The sequence below is a fragment of the Taudactylus pleione genome, unplaced genomic scaffold, assembly GCF_031769625.1.
Source record: "Taudactylus pleione unplaced genomic scaffold, aTauple2 ptg000256l, whole genome shotgun sequence".
NCBI lineage: Eukaryota > Metazoa > Chordata > Amphibia > Anura > Myobatrachidae > Taudactylus > Taudactylus pleione.
This window is the reverse complement of record NW_028284658.1, coordinates 21,673,411-21,694,914: the sequence shown is the minus strand read 5'-3', so window position 1 is coordinate 21,694,914 and position 21,504 is coordinate 21,673,411. Positions and strand designations below refer to the sequence as shown.

Genomic DNA, 21,504 nt, shown 5'->3' with positions numbered 1-21,504 from the left:
GTATTTTATTGAGAAAAAAAAAAAAGCATAAAAACAGCTAAAAATCACAGAATTTGTGGGTTTTTCTGCTCCTATGCTATTATTAACCTCAATAACCTTAATTTCCACTCATTTCCACTCTATTCTGAACACCTCACAATAGTGTTTTTATGTCCAAAAGGTTGCACCGAGGTAGCTGGATGACTATGCTAAGCGACACGAGTGGGCGGCACAAACACGTAGCCCATCTAGGAGTGACACTGCAGTGGCAGACAGGATGGCAGTTTGAAAAACTAGGCCCCACACAGTACATAATGCAAAGAAAAAAAAAAAAGAGGTGAAAGATGGAATTGTCCTTGGGCCCTCCCACCCACCCTTATGTTTTATAAACAGGACATGCACACTTTAACAAACCAATCATTTCAGCGCCAGGGTCTGCCACATGACTGTGGCTGAAATGATTGGTTCGTTTGGGCCCCCACAAAACAAGCTGGCAATTAATCTGTCCTGGCACAAACTAGCTCTACGGAGGCAAGATGTCGTCCTCATCCTCCGATTCCTCACCCTCTTCAGTTTTGTGTACATACTCGAGTATTAATTTGTACCCACTGGAATCCACCACCACAGGTCCCTCTGTACGTTCTGGAGGCTGGTCTCCCTGCAAGAGTTGATAATTCATTTTATGAACATCATCTTCTCCACATTTTGTGGAAGCAACCTCCTACGCCTTTCACTGACAAGGTTCCCGGCTGCACTAAACACTCTTTCGGAGTACACACTGGAGGGGGGGCAACTGAGGTAAAATAGAGCCAGTTTGTACAGGGGCCTCCAAATTGCCTCTTTTTCCTGCCAGTACAGGTACGGACTGTCTGACATGCCTACTTGGATGCTGTCACCGATGTAATCCTCCACCATTCTGTTAATGTTGACAGTATCATATGTAGTGACAGTAGACATGTCAGAAATTGTTGCCAGGTCCTTCAGTCCGGACCAGATGTCCAAACTTGGTCCTGCCTGCCCTGCATCACCGCCAGCGGGTTGCTTAGGATACCTAAGTTTTTTCATGGCAGCCCCAGTTGCGGGAGAAAATGAAGAAGGAGCTGTTGACGTATCACGTTCCGCTTCAGCTGACAGTGTGTTCACCAGCAGGTCTTTGCACCTCTGCAGGCTTGTGTCGGCCGGAAAGAGAGACACCACATAGGCTTTAAACCTAAGATCGAGCACGATGGCCAAAATGTAGTGGTCTGATTTCAACAGATTGACCACCCTGGAATCCTGGCAAAGCGAATGAAGGGCTTCATCCACAAGTCCCACATGCCGAGCGGAATCGCTCCATCTTAGCTCCTCCTTCACTTTCTCCAGCTGCTTCTGCAAAAGCCTGATGAGTGGAATGACCTGACTCAAGCTGGCAGTGTCTGAACTGACTTCACGTGTGGCAAGTTCGAAGGGCTGGAGAACCTTGCACAACACGGAAATCATTCTCCACTGCGCTTGAGTCAGGTGCATATCCCCTCCTTTGCCTATGTCATAGGTGGATGTATAGGCTTGAATGGCCTTTTGCTGCTCCTCCATCCTCTGAAGCATATAGAGGGTTGAGTTCCATCGCGTCACAACCTCTTGCTTCAGGTGATGGCGGGACAGGTTCAAGAGTGTTTGCTGGCGCTCCAGTCTTCGGTACGCAGTCGCTGAATGGCGAAAGGGGCCAGAAATTTTCCTGGCCACCCAAAGCGTCTCCTGCATGCCCCTGTCGCTTTTCAGAAAATTCTGCACCACCAAATTTATTCTATGAGCAAAACATGGGACGTGCTGGAATTTGTCCAGATGTAATGCCCGCACAATATTGGTGGCGTTGTCAGATATCACAAATCCCCAGGAGAGTCTAAGTGGGGTAAGCCACTGGGTGATGATTTCCCTCAGTTTCTCTAAGAGGTTGTCGGCGGTGTGCCTCTTACTGAAACCAGTGATACACAGCGTAGCCTGCCTTGGAACGAGCTGTAGTTTCTGAGATGCTGCTACTAGTGACGCTGCTGTTGTAGCTGCGTAAGGTGATACATCCACCCAGTGGGCTGTCAGTCATATAGTCCTTAGTCTGCCCTGTTCCACTTGTCCACATGTCCGTGGTTAAGTGGATAATTGGGTACAACGGCATTTTTCAGGACACTGAGGACACTTTTTCTGACGTTTCTGTACAGTCTCGGTATCGCCTGCCTAGTGAAGTGGAATCTAGACGGGATTTGGAACCGAGGTCACACTACCTCCATCAATTGTCTAAATCCCACTGCACTAATGGCGGATACCGGACGCACGTCTAACACCAACATAGCAGTCGAGGCCTCAGTAATACGTTTTGCTTCAGGATGACTGCTGTCGTACTTCATCCTCCTCGCTAAGGACTGTTGGAGGGTCAGTTGTTTAGTAAAAGTAGTGGTGTTCCTACTTCCTCTCTGGGATGATGAACAACTCCCAGCAGCAGCAGTAGGCGTAGCAATGCAGGATCCTCCAGAGGAATCCCGGATAGGAGAGTCAGTCATGCCAGTGACATGGCCTGCAGGACTACTTCCGATCCTGACTAAGGAGGAAATTGATGAGGAGGGAGTTGACGGTGTGGTTTGCAGGCGCTTGGATACAACAGGACAAAGGGATTTAGGTGTCCCTGGACTGCTTACGGTCTTAGCCAAAGTTTCAAAGTTTAGAACGTGACAGTAACTTTTTATGAACGCGCTGCAGGTGCCATATAAGGGAGGATGTTCCTAGGTGGTCAACGTCCCTACCCCTACTTATTTCACCTTTACATATGGTACATATGGCAAGACAGTTGTTGTCCAGATTTGGATAGAAATATTGCCAGACCAAAGAGGTGGAATGTTTGGTCTTCTGCCCAGGCATGACCACGATGGGCTTTTTCATCCCACGGACAACAACTGTCTCCACCGGAGCCTGATTTAAACAAACCACATCACCATCAGAATCCTCCTCGCCAAACTTCCTCCTCAGCGCCAGCTACACCAGTATCCTCATCCTCAGAAACAATATATAATTGGTATAGTGCGCTACTACGTAGCAGCTGGTAGGGGATTGTCAATCCCTAATAATAGAAACGATAATAATATAGTATAACCAGCGCTAGTCAAATAATATAAAGAAAATATAACTATTTATATACAAACGAATGTGTCAGAAAATGTTTGTTTTATTAAACCTTTAAAAAGACATTAGTATAAAAGCTTTTAGAAGTAAAAAATTCAATCGAATCCAAACATCCTGTGGGCAATTAATGTCTCTCCTATATTTACATGGTATTAGGACTGGCTCCCAAACTGACTGAATATCTGAACCCAGTGAAAATTACCAATTGATGGATTGAAGTGATAACAGTCCTCTTAGCATGTCCTGTGCAAATTCCTGGGGCTGTATATATTAGTCCACTTGTGGTTGCTGGTCCAAAGTCCAAGATGGAAGCTTGTTTAATTGTCCAAAAAATGATGTTATCCAAAGGAGAGTTCAAAGTGTCCTGAAGTCCTTATCAACCTCACAGGTGTTGGTAGGTGAAGTCTGGTTGTCTTCTTAACGCGTTTCACTGGATCAATAGCCTCCAGCTTCATCAGAAGCATAGTGTAGTAGAGCTAAAGGAGCTCTTTTATACTCTGTAAATTACAGGGATCTACAACACCTGTTCGTAATCATTATCTGACACATCCGTTTTTTATAAATAATAACTTTGAAAATTAGAGGAGACAGACAATCTTACCTGAAAGGGTATATGATACATGTACAATCATACCATTCTTCTTTATATTTTTCACTTTTATTAATACTAAAAATTCATATATATCCCGGTCATGTGATCATACTGCGATCACATGATGCATAAGGGACCAATCCTGGGCTTTGTTTATCCGCATCCAGGTAACCTAACCCAGAGTATAATGATGGTCTCCACATGATTACAGAGCTCCGATCACGTGATTTCACTAGTCACGTGACTATAGAGCTCCGATCATGTGATTACACTAGTCACGTGGTACGTGACGTGGTCCATCATCATAGGTTACTTCGTTACCTAGCAACCACGATGTTTATATAACATATCAATAATACCCGCTAATTTTAGGGGATCATGTTAGTTTTTATTGTTATTCCCTATTAATTGGAACATTAGATATTCTATATATGGACTATTTATATCCTGGATGTGGAAATTCTATAGCCACAACATTTATATATAGATCGATCTCAATATAATTTTCCACCTCATATTGTTTCTAAAAACGATCCATAACTTGTATAGCATAAATCATTAGAATATTGTGTCTGTAAAGCAAAAATAATATACAATTGGATAACTAGAGTTCAAACAATAATAATCTATTTATCTTTACTATTGGGTAAATTATTCATCATTTTCCACATATGTAAATATTTTGGTATATGACGAACACGCACATATACACATCAATACACACACTATATATTATATATATATATATATATATATATATATATATAAATATATATATCTCCTTTAGCATAAAACCTCAGATGACATTTTTCATTACTTTATATTTTAAGTGGATATACTACTTCATTGTTCTAGTGCCTACTATAGAGGGATAATCTAAATACATAAACAAAACAGATATATGTATTACACAATATAGCATTTTAATGTCAATTCTTTAAACCTTAGGGTTTATAGATATATGTATATACATATTAAACATACCGTAATTATATATCATACTAAGTATGATATACACAATATACATTCGGTAATTATAATGATCATTGTAAGTCAAATTATATTGACCATTCTATTATTGTACATCATAATAATTGCAACCCATACAATAAACCAGGGGTCTTCAAACTTGGCCCTCCAGCTGCTGTGGAACTACACATCCCAGCATGCACTGCCACCTTTTTGATATAACAGCATGCTAAAACTATGTGCAGTGCATGCTGGGATGTGTAGTTCCACAGCATCTGGAGGGCCATGTTTGAAGACCCCTGCAATAAACCCTTAATGATTGAAGCCACAATAATTATATGCTTGATTCATTTAAATACATTATCTAAGTAGAATATCTTTGATGGTAAATTGATATACTCTACCCAAATCATAAATAATGAAAGAATATATAAATTATCATAGTCATACTAACCCTACATTATGGAATTGAGTTCAATGGTCTCATTTAAACCAACAGGATATAAGGAATCAAACTGTAAAATCCAATAAACTTCTTGGCGACAAAGATTAATATATCTATCTCCCCCTCTTTGTGTGGGGGGATCGATTCTAAACCTATGATTGAAAGGCATGTAGGATCACTTGCATGTACCTTGGTGTAGTGTCTAGGAATACTATGGTTGGTACATTGTTTTAAAATATTTCTTCTATGCTCCATAAAGCGTATACGTAAGGGTCATGTAGTTCGGCCCACATAATGTAGGCCACATCCACATGTAAGTAAATAAACAATGTATTTCGTATCACAATTTATGAAGCATTTTAAAACATACTGATCTTTTTGTGTTGGTATAGATACGGTAATAGTTTTCACTTCCCGTCCAGTGCTGGGAAGGTCAGGCATCGCAACCGCCACCACACTTGGACTATCCTTGGGGATTTGTGATATCTTCTTAGAACGCACAGTTCTTCGCTGTGCTTTTGCTAGCTTAACTCGTGATTTTTTTAGCAGGAAGAGGGCTTCCATCGTCATGTGATGCTGAACCACTAGTCATGAACATAGGGAAAGACCTCAGCTGTTCCTTGCCACTCCGTGTCGTAAATGGCATATTGGCAAGTTTAATGTTCTTTTTAAGGTCATTTTCCTGAGCTTTGTCATTTGGGATTGTATATGCCCTCTACTATGACATTGGGTATCGGACTTGGCAGACGACGTTGATGGCATGTTATTGTCTATGTCATGACTAGTGGCAGCAGCTTCAGCACTAGGAGGAAGTGGTTCTTGATCTTTCCCCATTTTATTTTTATCGGAGAAAGTTTGGTCCTCCATTTATGTTATATTGATATATACGAGCGGCTAAGGCGCACACAAACACAGAAAATAAAGTTTTATTTTTGTTGGAGACTAGTGCGCTTTGTGGGTTACACCACCCTTTAACAGACAGACGCATGCTTGGCGCTGCTGCTCTGAGGATGCACGTACAGTGCACACAATTCACAAACAGAAAAAAATATATATTTTTTGGAGTGCACTTGGGGGTTACACCACCCTTTAACGGACGAGCCAACCGGCCCTTTACTTATGACACAGGCGCACGCTTGGCGCTGCTCCTTTGTTGATGCACGTCCAGCCACAGTGCACACAATTCACAAACACAGAAAATATTTTTTTATTTTGTTTGGAGTGCACTTTGGGGGTTACACCACCCTTTAACAGACCAGCAGCCGGCCCTTTACTTATGACACAGGCGCACGCTTGGCGCTACTTTGTTGATGCACGTGCGGCTACTGCGCACACATTTCACAAACACAAATTATTTTTTTTGGAGTGCACTTTGGGGGGAGCACCCCTGATGCACAGATCACCCCCTGGACAACACTACAGCAGCACCCCTCTAGGACTACAGCCTTTATGGGACACTGCACAACACAGTCCAGCCAGCCCCTATAGACTTTGGAGTGGAAACAGCCCCTATGACTGCAACTGACTGCACAACACAGCCCAGCCAGCCCCTATGGACAACAGCAGCACAACACAGCTCAGTCAGCCCCTATGGACTGAGTGGTCACAGCCCCTATGGACAACAGCAGCACAACACAGCCCAGCCAGCCCTAGCTCCCACCCTCCCTCTTCACTGTCCACAGCCGGAGTGAGAAATGGCGCCGACGTGGGGACCTTTTATAGAATCCAAAACCTGCGAGATCCGGAAGTCGGGATGATGACGTTTTGCCTCGATTTCAGATCAGAGTCAGGCGGGAAAAGTCAAGCCTGACTGGGATACGACTCGGATCGGGGGGGGGGTGGGGGGTTCGGATTTCAGAAATCCTATGGGCTTCTTACTGCACCCCGCTCCAGACGCTACGCTGTCGCCCAGCGCTGGCCCCCACTCACCTGCTCTCCCTGGTCGCCGGCCCGCGCTCCTCCCGCGTCCTCCGCCTCCTCCTAATCTTCTTCCGGGTGCAGGGAGGAGGAGGAGCCCGGGGCTTCCTGCACAGGTGACCAGTAGAAAGCTCCCGGGACTCGTAGGGGGCGGGATCCCACGGAGACCCCATCGCCCGGCATCTGCTTCTTCGCAAAGGGCAGGGGAGTTTAGGGTCAGGCACTGGGGAGGTAGGGTTAGAGTTAGGGTAGAGAGAGGGATTCTGACCGCCGATTTTCCCGTACCCATTCCATTCCAACAAACATGATTTTCCCTATAAAATTATCCTAAACACTATAAACTGTGTGATTGATATTCTGCTTTTAAAGAGCACAACTACTATTCTGGACATACAAATACTGTGCAATTCAAGTGACATCGGCTCTGCTGCCAGAAGATTAGTGGATTTAACATCCTCTTGTAAATTATAGGCCCGATTCAGATTCTCAAATAGGCAAGCCAATACCGGGATTTAACATCCTCTTGTAAATTGTGGGCCCGATTCTGATTCTCAAGTATGGAAGCCACTCCCGGGATCTCGTTCCGCAGGATCCCAGAATTTAGCCTCAAAAAGTCTGACATTTTAATACTGGGATTGGAGACTGCGATCACGGGATTAGTTAAACCTCGGGCGTGCATCCTCCCAAGTGGTGCAGTGGTGGGTGGTGTGACATCATAGGTCAAGCAGCCGCATGCCATCAGTCCAGCCCACACAGTGCATTGTCTGTACTCTGCACAGAGAGATTCTGCAGACAGTCACAGTAGATAAGTGACTGTAGCGTAAGAGGGACTACGAGACGGAGCTCCTCTATTCTTCCTGCAGCGTGATGTCTCTGCATGCAAGTTGGCTGAGACTGAGTGTGACAGTGCGAGTCTGACAGTTGAGGTCAGGGACAGGATCATTCTTCAGTGGGGGGCTGGGTCTATGAATGTGCTATATTTTTTTCTGTGGGGGCCAATGTGTGCTTTTTGTTTTTTTTCGGTGTACAATTCAATCCTGGGATTGAGATTTTGTTTTCAATCCCGAATTCCGATATTACAAACATGGAGTGGGATTGGCTTCCTTAGTCACAAGCAAAGCAGCTGCAAGTCCAGACTGCTGCTGCAGCCAAATTTGGAACCATATGCTAATAAGGGTACATACGGCTTGGTACAAAAGAACTTTCTGAAATATGTGTCCCCTCGCCACATGCCTCAGAATAGCACTGAACTCTGGATACATGTCCATGACACTCCAGTGAAATGGTTCTCTTGCGTGTGTCCGCAAAGTAACCATCTGATTAATACCCATAAACAACCATTTCACTGACCGCCCAGCTCGGAATCACACGATGATACACAAAGTTGTGTATATTCGCTAAATGTGCATACGCTGTATAATAATATTCACTAGATGCGGCCTCAAACAAAGCTTCATGCAACCAAAATAAGGCCCTATATATGAAACAGTCTGTATGATGCAAGTTAAATCTCCCATATACAAAATACTTAGGACCATATAATGGAAGATTTTCTTACCACAAGATATTTTGGGGATGGGACCAAAGTCTAGGGGGACAATTCAATTAGCCGTGGGATACGCCTAGTAACTAATTAATCGCTGGGCGGTAAGCCAGGGATTAACCCACACTAACCCACTGATTCAGTGTAAAGTGCAGAATGAATGGGTTTCCCCCCCTCCCTCTGTTAGACGCCAGAAGGTACCTTTTCTCAGTCACTTTTACTGACAGCTCCTAAAGCTGCGAGGAAAAGTCCACTTCTGGGTTTTATCGCATGGGGTAAACCCCGCTCAATGTATTGGCCGGCGCGGGTAATTACCCACAGGGTAAACTCCGCAGCTAATTGATTCCCTCCTAAATGCATTCATGTTTGTTTCACATACACCTTATACACATAGCATGAAGGTAATTTTATACAATGTATTCTTATGTGCATGAAATAAAGTTTCAAAGCATAAAACAAAGTATGCGTACTAGATCAGCCCTGTATTTATATGCTACCGATAAGCAATCATTTTCTAACACTTATTCACACATAAGTACTCAACAGTAGATAATTACAACGTACTGTTAACAGTAAAAAAAAAATAAGACAAAACATTGATACTGTGTAAAAATAATGTGTTCACGGTAACTAAGCAACATCACCAGAATGTTGTACCAGCTGTTAAACAGCAGCAACAAAAAACGTCAGGCTGTCATTCCCAACGTACGAGAAAACCATCAGGAGCAGTTGAGGGACCAAGAAGTTGGTCCTCCAGCGAGGAGGAGGCATTCTGCTAGATGGCTTTTTTTTAAATGTTTCCTCCAGAGTCATCTGTCTCTAACTTTTTTGGTCTAAGAAGTCGTCTCTCTTTGGATTTTATAAATGAACATGATTTCATGTTTGTTATGAATGCATGCTGCTCTAGACCTATAATACTAATAATACCTTTTCACCATGTTGTCTATATGCACTTTTTCTGCAGTGTTAACAACAACGTCATAGTCATCTTCATCACTATTATCATGGTCACCTTGATTCAGAACTATTTCGGCTATTTAATTATCGGTCAATGAATGAACTGCAGCCTCATTATCGATGTTAAAAACGTCTGCATTATTCACTTCTTCAAAAAGGCAGAAGTAGCATTGCCAATTAGTGGAAAAAGGTATTTTTGATTGGCAATGGTATTTAAATCAAGCCAGCCAGACTGCAAGCTACTTCTGCCTTTTTGAAATAGCCTTCTAGTGAGGAGAAACGCATTGAAGGATACAGAAGTTATTTTCTATTAAATGACTCTACTAACCTGAGAATTCACTCGCTCTGTGCTATATGCTGGGTACTCACCCTAGAGGACGCGGAGTCGCTACCCCATCGGGACTGTCCAAGCTCGTGTCGCCCTTCACCTGTCCCCGCGGCAAGGTGTGGAGACAGAGACTGCCCGCGACAGCTACTGTGCTTCTGCCTCACGCGACACTGCGAGTAAGCTCTGCCACGGACTTTATCTCCAACATTTAACTTTAGACGTTGGCACACTATTGGAGCTCACCGAGTCTTAAAGCACAGAGTTAGCACTGAGTCCACGGTGCATACGGCTTGGCATATTACTGGAGTGCATTGGGCCTGATCCCTAACAACTACAAGAGTGTTTGTCTAACAAACTGCATAGCTACAGCAGTACACTCACTCCCGTATCATCAGTTATAAGATACCCTCTGCACACCAGTACTACTGCAACATTGTATTGTAGTTATCTATGAGGTTTATTGTGATTTTATTCAATGCATTTATCAGAATGTGGACACATTAGTGTCGAAACTATAATGAATCTAGTGACAACTAAGATATTCAAGTCAGAGAAGATTTTTTTTCTCTCTTTTATAGGTTTATTTCCTGTTATAATTTTTAGATTGTATTTTTATTGTGACACTGCTTAAAATAGGAGATTGTACTACCACATTGCTTTGCGTCTATCAAGCGCCACCTTATACATTTTTTGCTATGTTATTTTCATTGTGAGAAGCTTGGCGAAGCCTCTCGTATAGGTGTGCAGCATATTTTGAAACTTCTTCCACATACACCACCGTTAGCGCCGGGTCCTTTTTGCCTTGTAGTTTTTACACCCATGCCTCTGTTTAATGCTGTCAGCATGCGGCAAGTGTTTTTATATGTACTCTTCAGTGATGCAAGGATACCCAGGTCACATGTCTGCATTAATGAAGTCACTTTTGAGTGAAAGTACATGACAAACATTATGTTTGATGAGAAGTTCAGCTGGAGGATGAGCAGAATAGTTATGAAGGACTAACAAAAACTTGTAAGCGTCATACAGTCCAGCTTCCCTGCAGTAAGCATAAGGACTCTGGTACGAAATATTTGTGAAAACAAATCAGAAAAGTTTTCCCTGGTGACCCACACCTGTCTGTTAGCATAGTAATGGACTAGTAAGAAATTCACTCATTTAAAACAGTAATGGGGGGCATCCACTAGACGATTTTATCCCTGTCCAACCTCTTAACGATTTTCCCTTGAAGTTTCCCTTGAAATATGATCTTCCACTCTGAACAATTTGCAAAAGATTTGCAAAAGATCTAACAATAAACTATGTTGTTTTAATCTGTGATTGAGAGCTTTCAGCTATAGTGGGCAGATAGTGGTTCATCGTTTGATCGTTCAGCGTAAACGATGTGTAAACGATTTGTAAGCAATCAAGTGAAATTGACCTGCATGTTCAGTCGATGGAGGAGACGATCAAACGACCAGCGGGAGCGCGCATCGTACATCGTTAGAAACAATTACTGCACGATTTGCAAACGATGTTTGAACAATTATCAAACGATTTTATCATTATCGTTCAACTTTATCGTCTAGTGGATACCCTAGAGGTAACCTTTTGCCTCTCACACCAAGTTTACACTTGTGTGCCTTCTACATCAGCACATCCCAGATCAGTTATTCTGTCCTTGGAATCCTTAATTCCTGTAGGAGCTGTCTCATCGGCTATGTCTTTCTGGGGAAATAACGCCAAAACAGTGATGTTTCACCAGCATTATGGACTTGTTCTGGTTGCACAAAGGGAAAGTTGATTCCGCACAGGATAAAAGTTCTATTACATCCAAATAAATCTATGTCTCCATATAGAAGAGAGACCAACAATAAACGGGTAATATAACCCCTATTGGGGAATTGTTTTATTCCACTGGTGTTGGTGGTGCACCCAGAGTCAATTTGTAATACCAATGAACAAACAGAAAAAAAAACAAAAAAACTTGTTCTGGTGTGAGATTCTCATCTGCGATGACCTTGGCAAACTCGTCAATGAATTTCTCCGCTGCTTTGTGATCAGCAAATAGTTTATTACCACAAATATTTATACATTTCTGCAACCAGCCTGTTACATATGCACCGTACGCTTCAATGTTCAGTTCACTGTGAAATATTTTGCTTGTTTTATGATCAGCATGCCATTAAGTTGCATGTGTTCACTGCAACACTGACAGATCAACTCTCAGTACACAATCCAGATCTACATTTTTCACATAATGCTGGTTCTTCTATTTTTTATCAACTTGTGTTTATCACTTTCAGCTTGGAACTTTAACAGTTTAACCTTCTGTTTCTTCAGGTCATATGTGGCGGACACTCCAACACCATACTCTTCTGTAAGACGATGCACACTTAAGCCAGGGACACACTAGACGATGTGTCATCCGATCCAGTGGATCAGACTACATATTGTCCACATCGGGCAGTGTGTACCTGCTATGTCGCTGCATGCAGGTCCGACGGGCAATATAGTCAGCGGGGGCCATGCTGCCGAATGCAACATGGTCCCCGCTGTTGCGTCGTCACTCCCAGCATCGGCAAGTGTGTACGCACTTTCCAATGCCGGCACCCCACATCACGAGACATCGCGCTGGGTACACATCGTGTACCCAGCTTTACACAGTTGTCCAGCTTTTGAAGCAGCATGACTTTCTCTGCTATAGATAACCAGCAACACTTCCTCTTTTTTTTAATCACTGTCTGTAGAACTTTTTGACATTTTCACCATTATCTTTACACCACAGAGCATAAGCAAAAAAAAAGTGTGTACCTTTATTACTATCTGTGGACATGCTCCCATGGGGGAAGCTGGGCATTCGTGGAAGAGATATACTGTACAGTATCGCAGCTGGGGACGTCTGAGAGCACTGTCTATTATGCACTTGACAGCACTATGACCGCATCCGGTCACGTGGTCAGGTGTCATGTCGGCCTGTCACATATGTTCACGTGTCATGAGTTTTAACCTTGGGAATGCCTGGCAGCACTGTCTGCTGTGCGACCTATCACATGAGCTCAGTAGCAAGTCGACGCTCGAAAACCTGCATTGCACTCCTGATGGAATTTTCCTTTTTGTTAATTTAACTAATGTCTATTATCCTCATTCATACGGCGCCACAGGGGGCACCCAGAACTTTATAACATACAACATAGAACTGGAACAGTATAAATACAGAAAAACGGGACTTACAGTACAAAACAATGTAAAACAAGGACAAGGTTGATAAACATTGCCCCATCAGCATTCATAAGAAGCAAATCAGCAGCAGGGCAATCGAACCCAAAGGTTTTGTGTCGTTGTTGGCAGTGAGGAGATGATGGTGTAAGTGAGGGAAAATAAATACAAGAGGGAAGAGAGCCCTGGTTAAGAGTGCTTACAATCTAAAAGGAAGTGGGAAACAGACAGAGGTGACACAGAGGGGAAGGACAGGAAGCAGGGAGCATGGAACAGTTGGTTAGAATGAGACCTGGAAGGCTTTGATAAAGTGGGTCTTGAAAACCCATTTGAAGCTTTGCAGAGAGGTCGATAGTCTGAAAGGGAGAGAAATCCAGTGGTAGGGAGCAGCACAAGGAAAATATTGGAGGCGCGAGTGGAAGGAAGTAATCAGTTGTGAGGAGAGGCGGCATTCATTTGTGGAGTGAAGTGGGCAGGCAGGAGTATGAAGGGAGATGAGGTCAGAGATGTAATTAGGAGAGGAATAGGTGATGGCTTTGTACTTTGTAAGTGATTGTGAGGAGTTTAAATTGGGTTCTGAAGGGGAAGGGGAGCCAGTCTAGGGCTTGTAGGAGAGTGGAGGCAGACGCAGTACGTTTGGAGAGGAAGATGAGACTGGCAGCAGCATTAAGGAAAGATTTCAGTGGAGAGAAGTGGTAAACGGGGAGGCCAGATAACATGAGGTTACAGTAGTCTAGTCTAGAGATGACCAATGAGTGGATGAGGATATTAGTTACCTCCAGGGTGAGAAAGGGTCTGATCTTGGAGTTATTTCCGAGATGGAAACAGCAGGACTGTTGCGTGGCTTGAAGGAGAGGGAGGAGTCAAGGATAGTTCCAAGACAGAGGTTATTTGGGAGGGTGGGAAAATTACCAGCTCATTATTATACATGTTAAATTTAAGAAAGCGCTACGACATCCTGGAGAAAATAGAGGATATTGGAGGTCAAATTGAGCTGATGAGCTCACCTAAAGAGGATGTGTAAAGGAAGAATAGAAGAAATCCAAGAACAGTAACTTGGTGGATACATACTTGTAGAGAATATGGGGGAAAACTAGAGTCATAAGCAACAGAAAGAACAGTCAAAGAGGTAGTAGGACATCCAGGAGAGGGCAGTATTACACAAATAGAGGGAGTGAAGAACTTGCAGGAGAATAAGGTGGTCCACAGTGTCAAAAGCAGCTGAGAGGTCAAGGTAAATGAACAGAAAGTAATGGCCCTTGGATTTGGCAGCAAGGAGGTCTTTGCTGACTTTAGCAAGGGCAGTTTCTGTGGAGTGGGGGAATGAAATCCAGACTAAATTGGGTCCAACAGGGAGTGGGATGAAAGAAAGGCAGTAAGGCGGTTTTAGACAACATTCTCAAGGAGTTTGTAGGCAAAAGGGAGGAGAAGATGGGGCGGTAGCTAAAGAAAGTGTTATATTCAAGGGTAGGTTTTTTTAAGAATGGGGAAGATAATGCTTGGATGCAGAGGGGACAGTGGGCCTGATTTAGACCCGCTCGCGAGCGCTGAGCGCTCGCAAGCGGGTCGATGGTGCCCAAGTGCACACGCGCACGACCTGAATAACGACGGCCAAGCCGTCGTTATGAGCCGTCATTATGGGTCTCGCACCAAAGGGTGGGCGTGCCGGGGGCGTGGCTGCCCAGACGGAGGCATTCCCATGGGTACGCCTACTGTCTGGGGCCGGCCCCACTGACATCACTAGTGATGTCAGTGGGAGTGCTTTTGGCTCTGATAGAGCCAAAAGCATTCCTGGACTTGCGGCAGCGAGACCCTACCGCATCCATCGCGACCATCATTTTGGCCGCTCGCTATAGCTGTGGGTGGTCACCCAAAGCTATGCGAGCGGCCAGGAGGCCGCTCCAAAATGAAGGAGGGATGCCCTGATTCAGAGCGAGCGCTCTGTCAGAGCGTCCGGCTCTGAATCAGGGCCAGTGCTTGATGAGAGGGAACGATTGAATTTGATAAATTGTCATCGGTACTTCATGAGGTTGCTACGAACAACATAACCATTATAGATATTTATTTTCATGTTCTATATTAAAATGCATTTTTATTTTAATGCAGTATTTGCGCTAGTCCTTTTTAATTTTTGTCACTTAATTTGTAGTATATCTGTCAGTCTACCACAGATGGGCAGAGTGTCAAACTTCATTCAGCTCTCATCCTCTCAGCTCTCAGAATGAATACTATTGAAGGAGGGCTGGGCTTATATGAAAGGGGTAGGCACCTGTCCAGAAAGTTTCGACTGAATGTCCACTTGCTTCATTTAGCACGGTTTTTCTATGAAACTAGGCAAAATAAGAACAGACTAGTCTATAGTTAAAAACTTCCACACCAAGTATGCCAGCTAGTAGCATAGATGGCACAGTGGTTGGCATAGCTACCAAAAGGTGCTGGGACCATGGGTTCTATTCTGTCCAAGCCCTATTTGTGTGGATCCACATATTATGTTTTACCTGCAGATGTCCTCACTTCCTCACAAAGTCCAAAATCCTAATGAAATATTAATAATAGTGTATACTGTATCTGTGTTTGTACATACTGTAGAAAATGTAGCCTGTAAGCAAAACTTATGCAGGCACCATTATGAATGAATAAACACTTTGTAAAATATTGCATAATAATGTTGGCACTATATTAAAAGGTTAATCAATTATAATAATACATAATAATAGTAGTAGACCTTTATACATTTCAAGTCTACACCTTATGAACATCTTGCTGCACTATCAGGAGTATTTCGTTCAGGAGACAAAATGGCTCCATTGCTGGGAGACCTGTATCTGCTCTGTGCTCCTCCGGGAATGGAGGAAGGGGTCTTGATGGAGACTGCACACGGGCCTCTTCCTCTCTTAACACGCCCCTGCTTTCTACCAATGTCCCCAGCTTCTATTAGTTTCGCCAGACCTCCTCATAAATCTCCACTTACCTCTCTGACTTTGCCCTGCTCTTCTTCCCAGTTCACACCCCCTACTGTTACCGTATCCTTTTAATATGCAAGCTGTCGTGGGCAGGACCCACGTTCCTCTTGGTTATCCCTGACTACTATTCATGCCACCTGTGCTCCATTCCTCTTGTCTTTAAGTCCCCTTCAGCAACTCTTATACTGTATGGTCACTCGTACAGTACATTGAGTACAGACTCAGCGAGTGACGCACTGCATTACCTGCAACTTACCACCACGTGCTTTACAAGATACAGTTTAGTTTCCCTACATTCACCACTTCTTTTCCTACCTAGTCTGTAATTTTAGGGATTTGTATTGTTCACAAAATATGTAAATTGACTTTGTTTTGTTCTTAGGATGTATCAAAGTTACACTGTTATGATGTATGTTCCTTGTGTGGCACTGTGTAGCACCTTAATAAATATAACATAATAAGAACAATAAAAATAATATTGACTGGGGGGGGGAAGATGTATCAAAGCTTGGAGAGAGAAAGTGGAGGGAGATAAAGCACCAATCAATCAGCTCTTAACTGTCATTTTTCAAACACAGCCTGTAAAATGTCAGAACGTTATCTCTCTCCCAGCTTTGATAAATCTCCCCCAAAATAAATAAAATATATATATTTTTTAATACAGAATAAAAAATAAAAATAAGACACGCAACGCATATTCTTAAGAGAAGATATTTGGACAAGCTAAAAGTCTCTTGGACAAGACCACTCCTTTACTTACAATGTGCTTTTGTCCTGCACTGCACTCTCGACGGTATAAAATAACTGAAAAGACAAAATCAAGACATGGACTTAATGACGTGATCTAAAATGAAACTATAAAGCTACTCAGTGTTGTAAAAGATATAGGACTGCACAGTATTCAAAGTGTTCTAATGGATTCAGAGTTCCATTCAAATCTTCTAATCGGTGTTAGCGTTATTTTTAAGGCAGATAAACAGTATTTGATAACAGTTACCTGGTCACTCACTAACGGACCAATATGTCTAACTTCCTTTAAATTGAGCGTTCCGACTACAACAGACATGTGTAGAACCTCCACGTTCAGACTTATAACCATGATCCCAAACAAGTTGTTATTGCTTATGTTCAGTTTATTCTACGGAGAGAGAAAAAAAAAAAAAAGGACAGTTAACATAATTAATAAAATTACGTTTCCGAAATAAAACCGATACTGAGCCAGAAAGTGCAATAGGAGAACCGCACACACTTAATTAAATTGGTGGGTGCTAAGGTCACATACTGTAATAATATATAGAATCATATTCAGGCAAAGGCAGCTTTGATGAAGTCCCTAAACGGATGAAATGCGTTGGGAAAAGCTGCCTTTGCCTGAATGAACTGATACAGATAAGATATACCTTTAATAGCAATTTCTTGGACTATTTATTCATTTGGTTTACATTTTTTTAAAATTTTAAGAATATATTTTTAAACTGTTGATATGTATTGATTCCTCCATGTTTTTGACCTTATATATTCCTCTTGTTTTTATATATTTATCATCTTTTATATATGAATTTTATATGAGGCCTATTTATTTATTTACTAGCACTTTGTTTATATTCAACAATTGCACTTGCTGCGTGCACTTAAATAGACTCAATATATGCCTGTTACCTTTTAATATTAAAATGTGTTATATATTGTTATAAACACGTGTTATATTTATCTATTTTGTAAACACTATCACACATCTATATCACTATATTGTTTATACGTCAGTCGCTTTATTACCTGGTACACTTGGAACATTTACAATTAAGGGTTTCACCAAAAAATCCTACTACTCTGGGTATAGCAGACACCCTTCGACCTAAAGGGAGAACGTATATTGACATATTTTCAAAGAATCCTTTCATAGAATCCTCCCAAAATCTCTCTCTCTATATATATATATATATATATATATATATATAAAATCCAAAGTCTGCCGGCACTCCCAACACCAACACAGCTGCCTCCGGTGCGCAATTAAATCAATCCATTATTTTGGATTATATATATAACCAGTGATTTTATGACACAAGGGTAAGAGGAGGACAAAGTTGCTCTACAATAGTCGGGGAGAATGTAATATGTTGGTAATCTGAGCGACTTTTAAATCACCAAAAACTACAGCATGATTGCGGTAAGTTTGGCCTCCAAGTTGCAAGCACTGCCATCAATAGGAGTGCTCTAATTGGTTAGCGCATGGGCGCAGCAGTGCTATGACAGCACTTAAAGTTGGGCAGGACAGAGCTAGCTGGAATCAAGTAGTACACTAGTAAGAAAGATTATTAATTATTCTTTCAGATTTATTGATTGATCTTACACCTGCCGCCCAAGCGCTAGTCCCGGAGGGGATGGCGCCTCATTTTTTCTTTGTTTGTAGTCCCCAATTCCCTAGTGATACCAGCCTTGTGATGACATGCCTGGGATTTGCAAGTTTTTGAATGCTGCGAGTACAACTTTTTTTTTTTTAGCACACTGCAAAGACTGTTCTTCAATGCATAGATGTGATCAAGTTTGTGCACTGCAGAGATGTATAAAGCTGACTACGGGCAAATCTATGCATTTATGTCCATGCACAAAATGTGTGAGCACAGACAGCTGACTTACCAGCAACTCTGCATCAGGCCCAATGTATTTTAAATTGAATGCAAATTTCAATAATTAACTAACACATGTAGGCAACATTATAAACACATTGGCGTAAATAAGCTCTTTAGATACTGCAAATATTAGTCTAATCTAGAGTGACTTTGATTACAGTGGAACAACGCATAGAGACAAATACGAGTTTTGAAGCTCTATTGGTGCATACACACAGTCAGATCTGTTGTCAGATATGAATGATAACGATTTTAAAAATCATTCATATCTGAAAGATAATCTGACATGTGGGCTTGCAACGATGAACGATGCGCGTTCCCGTATGTCAGATAACGATATCTGATGTGTTTGTAGTCAGATTTTAACGATTTCATTCATTTTAATACTGTCCGAAATCGTTCAAATCGTTGGTAAAATCATTCATCTGACAGATCTGACCGTGTGTATGCACCATATGACTTGCATCACAATTCCTACGTTTTCTGCATGGCTACCATTACACACTGCTCTCTATTCACAAAATATACTATCAGGATCTCTTTTTGTTTTTTAGGATGAACATTATTTATACAAATCATTTTAGCATATTACCTTGCAAATAATTATATTAATTCAATAGAATGTGGAATTTACTTTCTTGAAAATATGGCAGCCTCCTCTGTGACTAGGTTTTTTCCGAAAGGAAACAATACTACACCATGGCTGAGTTTATAAAATGACTGTCAATGTTTACTGTACCTGTCAGTTGCACGTTCAGTCTTCCTTATTCAAACACAGAGAGTCATTGCAGAGACCTAATTTTTATCAGTCTTCAGACTTTTACATATACAGGTTGAGTCTCCCATATCCAAATATTCCGAAATACGGAATATTCCGAAATACGGAATATTTTAGCATGACTGAGATAATAAAACCTTTGATTTTTGATGGTTCAATGTACACAAACTTTGTCTAAGGCACAAATTATTAAAAATATGGTATAAAATTACCTTCAGGCTGTGTGTATAGGTTGTAAATGAAACATAAATTTATTTCATGTATGTACACAAACTTTACTTGAGCCACAAAATTATTGAAAATATTGTATAAAATGAGCTGCAGGCTGTGTGTATAAGCTGTATATAACACATAAATGCATTCTGTGTGTATATTGGGGTCCCATTCCCAAGATATTTCATTATGATATGCAATTATTCCAAAATACGGAATATTCCGTTATCCAAAATACCCCTGGTCCCAAGCATTTTGGATATGGGAGACTCAACCTGTATATATATAACGAGGTATAACAAGAATAGTTCACCAGCTTGTCTTGGACAGCACCATGAAGGAAGATTATGGAGGCAGCAGATACAGACATTGTAAATCTATTGCTGTCACCTAAGTTTATGGTGCAGGCTTGTTATCTATTGTCTCATTTGCTGCATCTCCCACTATATCCCGATTGGCTAAAGCTGGCACACACTGGGCCATATATTGGCCGTTCGATTGAAAGGCCAGTCTATCAGGAACGTGTCGGCAGGTGTGTACCCCCAATATGTCTGTGCAGCACTGCAGATATATTGGTGCATCTGCTGATGTGCGTATGAGCGACCTGCCAATCGCTCATACACATGCTGCAGGGACCCTGCGGTGAGACACAACTCAATGAGTCTGCAGATAATAAATGCCCACCCAGTTGTGACATCAGGCCCGACACATCGGGTGGACGATTGGGAAGTGTCTATGCACTTACCAGTCATCAGATTGGTTGGTGGGTTTGGCCGTCCAGCGACCTAGTGTGTACCCAGCATAACAACTAGTTCCTGAACTTGAGCGACCAGCTTCTAATTGACCACTGACTGATACCCAATTAGAAGAAAGTAGCCTGAATTCCTATTCCTGCATTTTAATGAGTGTTATCAGGGCATATTTCTGGGTATCACATACATATTGTATAAAACTAACACTGCTTGCAGTTTACTAGGAGACTATAACTGGTATAAACTAAGACAGCTGGCATTTTCCTGGATATTCCGGCATAAGGTTTAGAAACTACTATTGGCAAACATCTAATACTGGAATATTATGCTTTTAATACTTGTAGCATGTTACTGGCCGTTACCTCTAATATGCAGTTGTGCATGTTTACAGGCATATTACCAAGTGTTAATATTACTTAGAGCAAGATCTGCCTCTGGCTAAAGTTACCAAACATTATGTAAGCTTGCTCGATAAAAGATTTAGGGGTTTATGGAATAGCCGGCAAGATGCAGGCTCTGGTGAGTGTGGCCATATTTACAAGGAAAGACCATGTTGGTGTTGCCGAGAGTTCGCTGCAAAATTTAAAGCGGCAATCAGTTAAAAGGCTGGTTTTGCCTTACAACTGATTGCTACTTAAAATTTAATAACAAACTGGCCGAAATCATACCAGTTCCATAATATTTAGCAGGTTTTTTTTCAGAAAATAACTAGTCCCAGCAAATTTGGGGTACATGAAAATGGGTGCTGGCATATTTTAAAGTTGCTAAAGTGAAGTTTTAAAAAACATAAAAAAACCACCTGCAAACTTAAAAACACCTGGGACATACTTGGGGACCCCCCTGGAGTCTATTTCGCTAGTTTTTTAGTTTGTACCCCAACTTTGTTTTTTTTTCGCCCCCAAAATGAAAGTACTTTTTTGGGGTGTTCTTAAGTATTTTTGAATCTTTTTTTTATTTTATTTTTTTACAGTTTACCTTTGGGGGACTGTCCCAAGGCTGCAGGGGGGTTCCCGCAACTTTGCACCTCTAAACTGCACTTATTTTCGGCTGCTATTCATAGGCAAATCTTTTTCGCATTGACTTTCCGCACCAG

The 21,504-nt window shown here is 41.9% G+C and overlaps 1 protein-coding gene across 5 annotated transcripts in view; it reads right to left on the bottom strand.

Annotated features, from left to right (window-relative positions):
* Positions 1 to 21,504, bottom strand: part of TMEM106A (transmembrane protein 106A) — a 54,653-nt gene that overhangs the window by 5,937 nt on the left and 27,212 nt on the right. For all 5 annotated transcript variants that reach the window (XM_088480730.1, XM_088480731.1, XM_088480728.1 and 2 more), the window contains exons 6-7: positions 17,033 to 17,173; positions 16,796 to 16,839 (exon numbers count right to left, since the gene is read on the bottom strand). In XM_088480730.1, the coding sequence (XP_088336856.1) occupies positions 16,796 to 16,839; positions 17,033 to 17,173 (185 nt within the window). The remainder of the gene's footprint in view (positions 1 to 16,795; positions 16,840 to 17,032; positions 17,174 to 21,504) is intronic.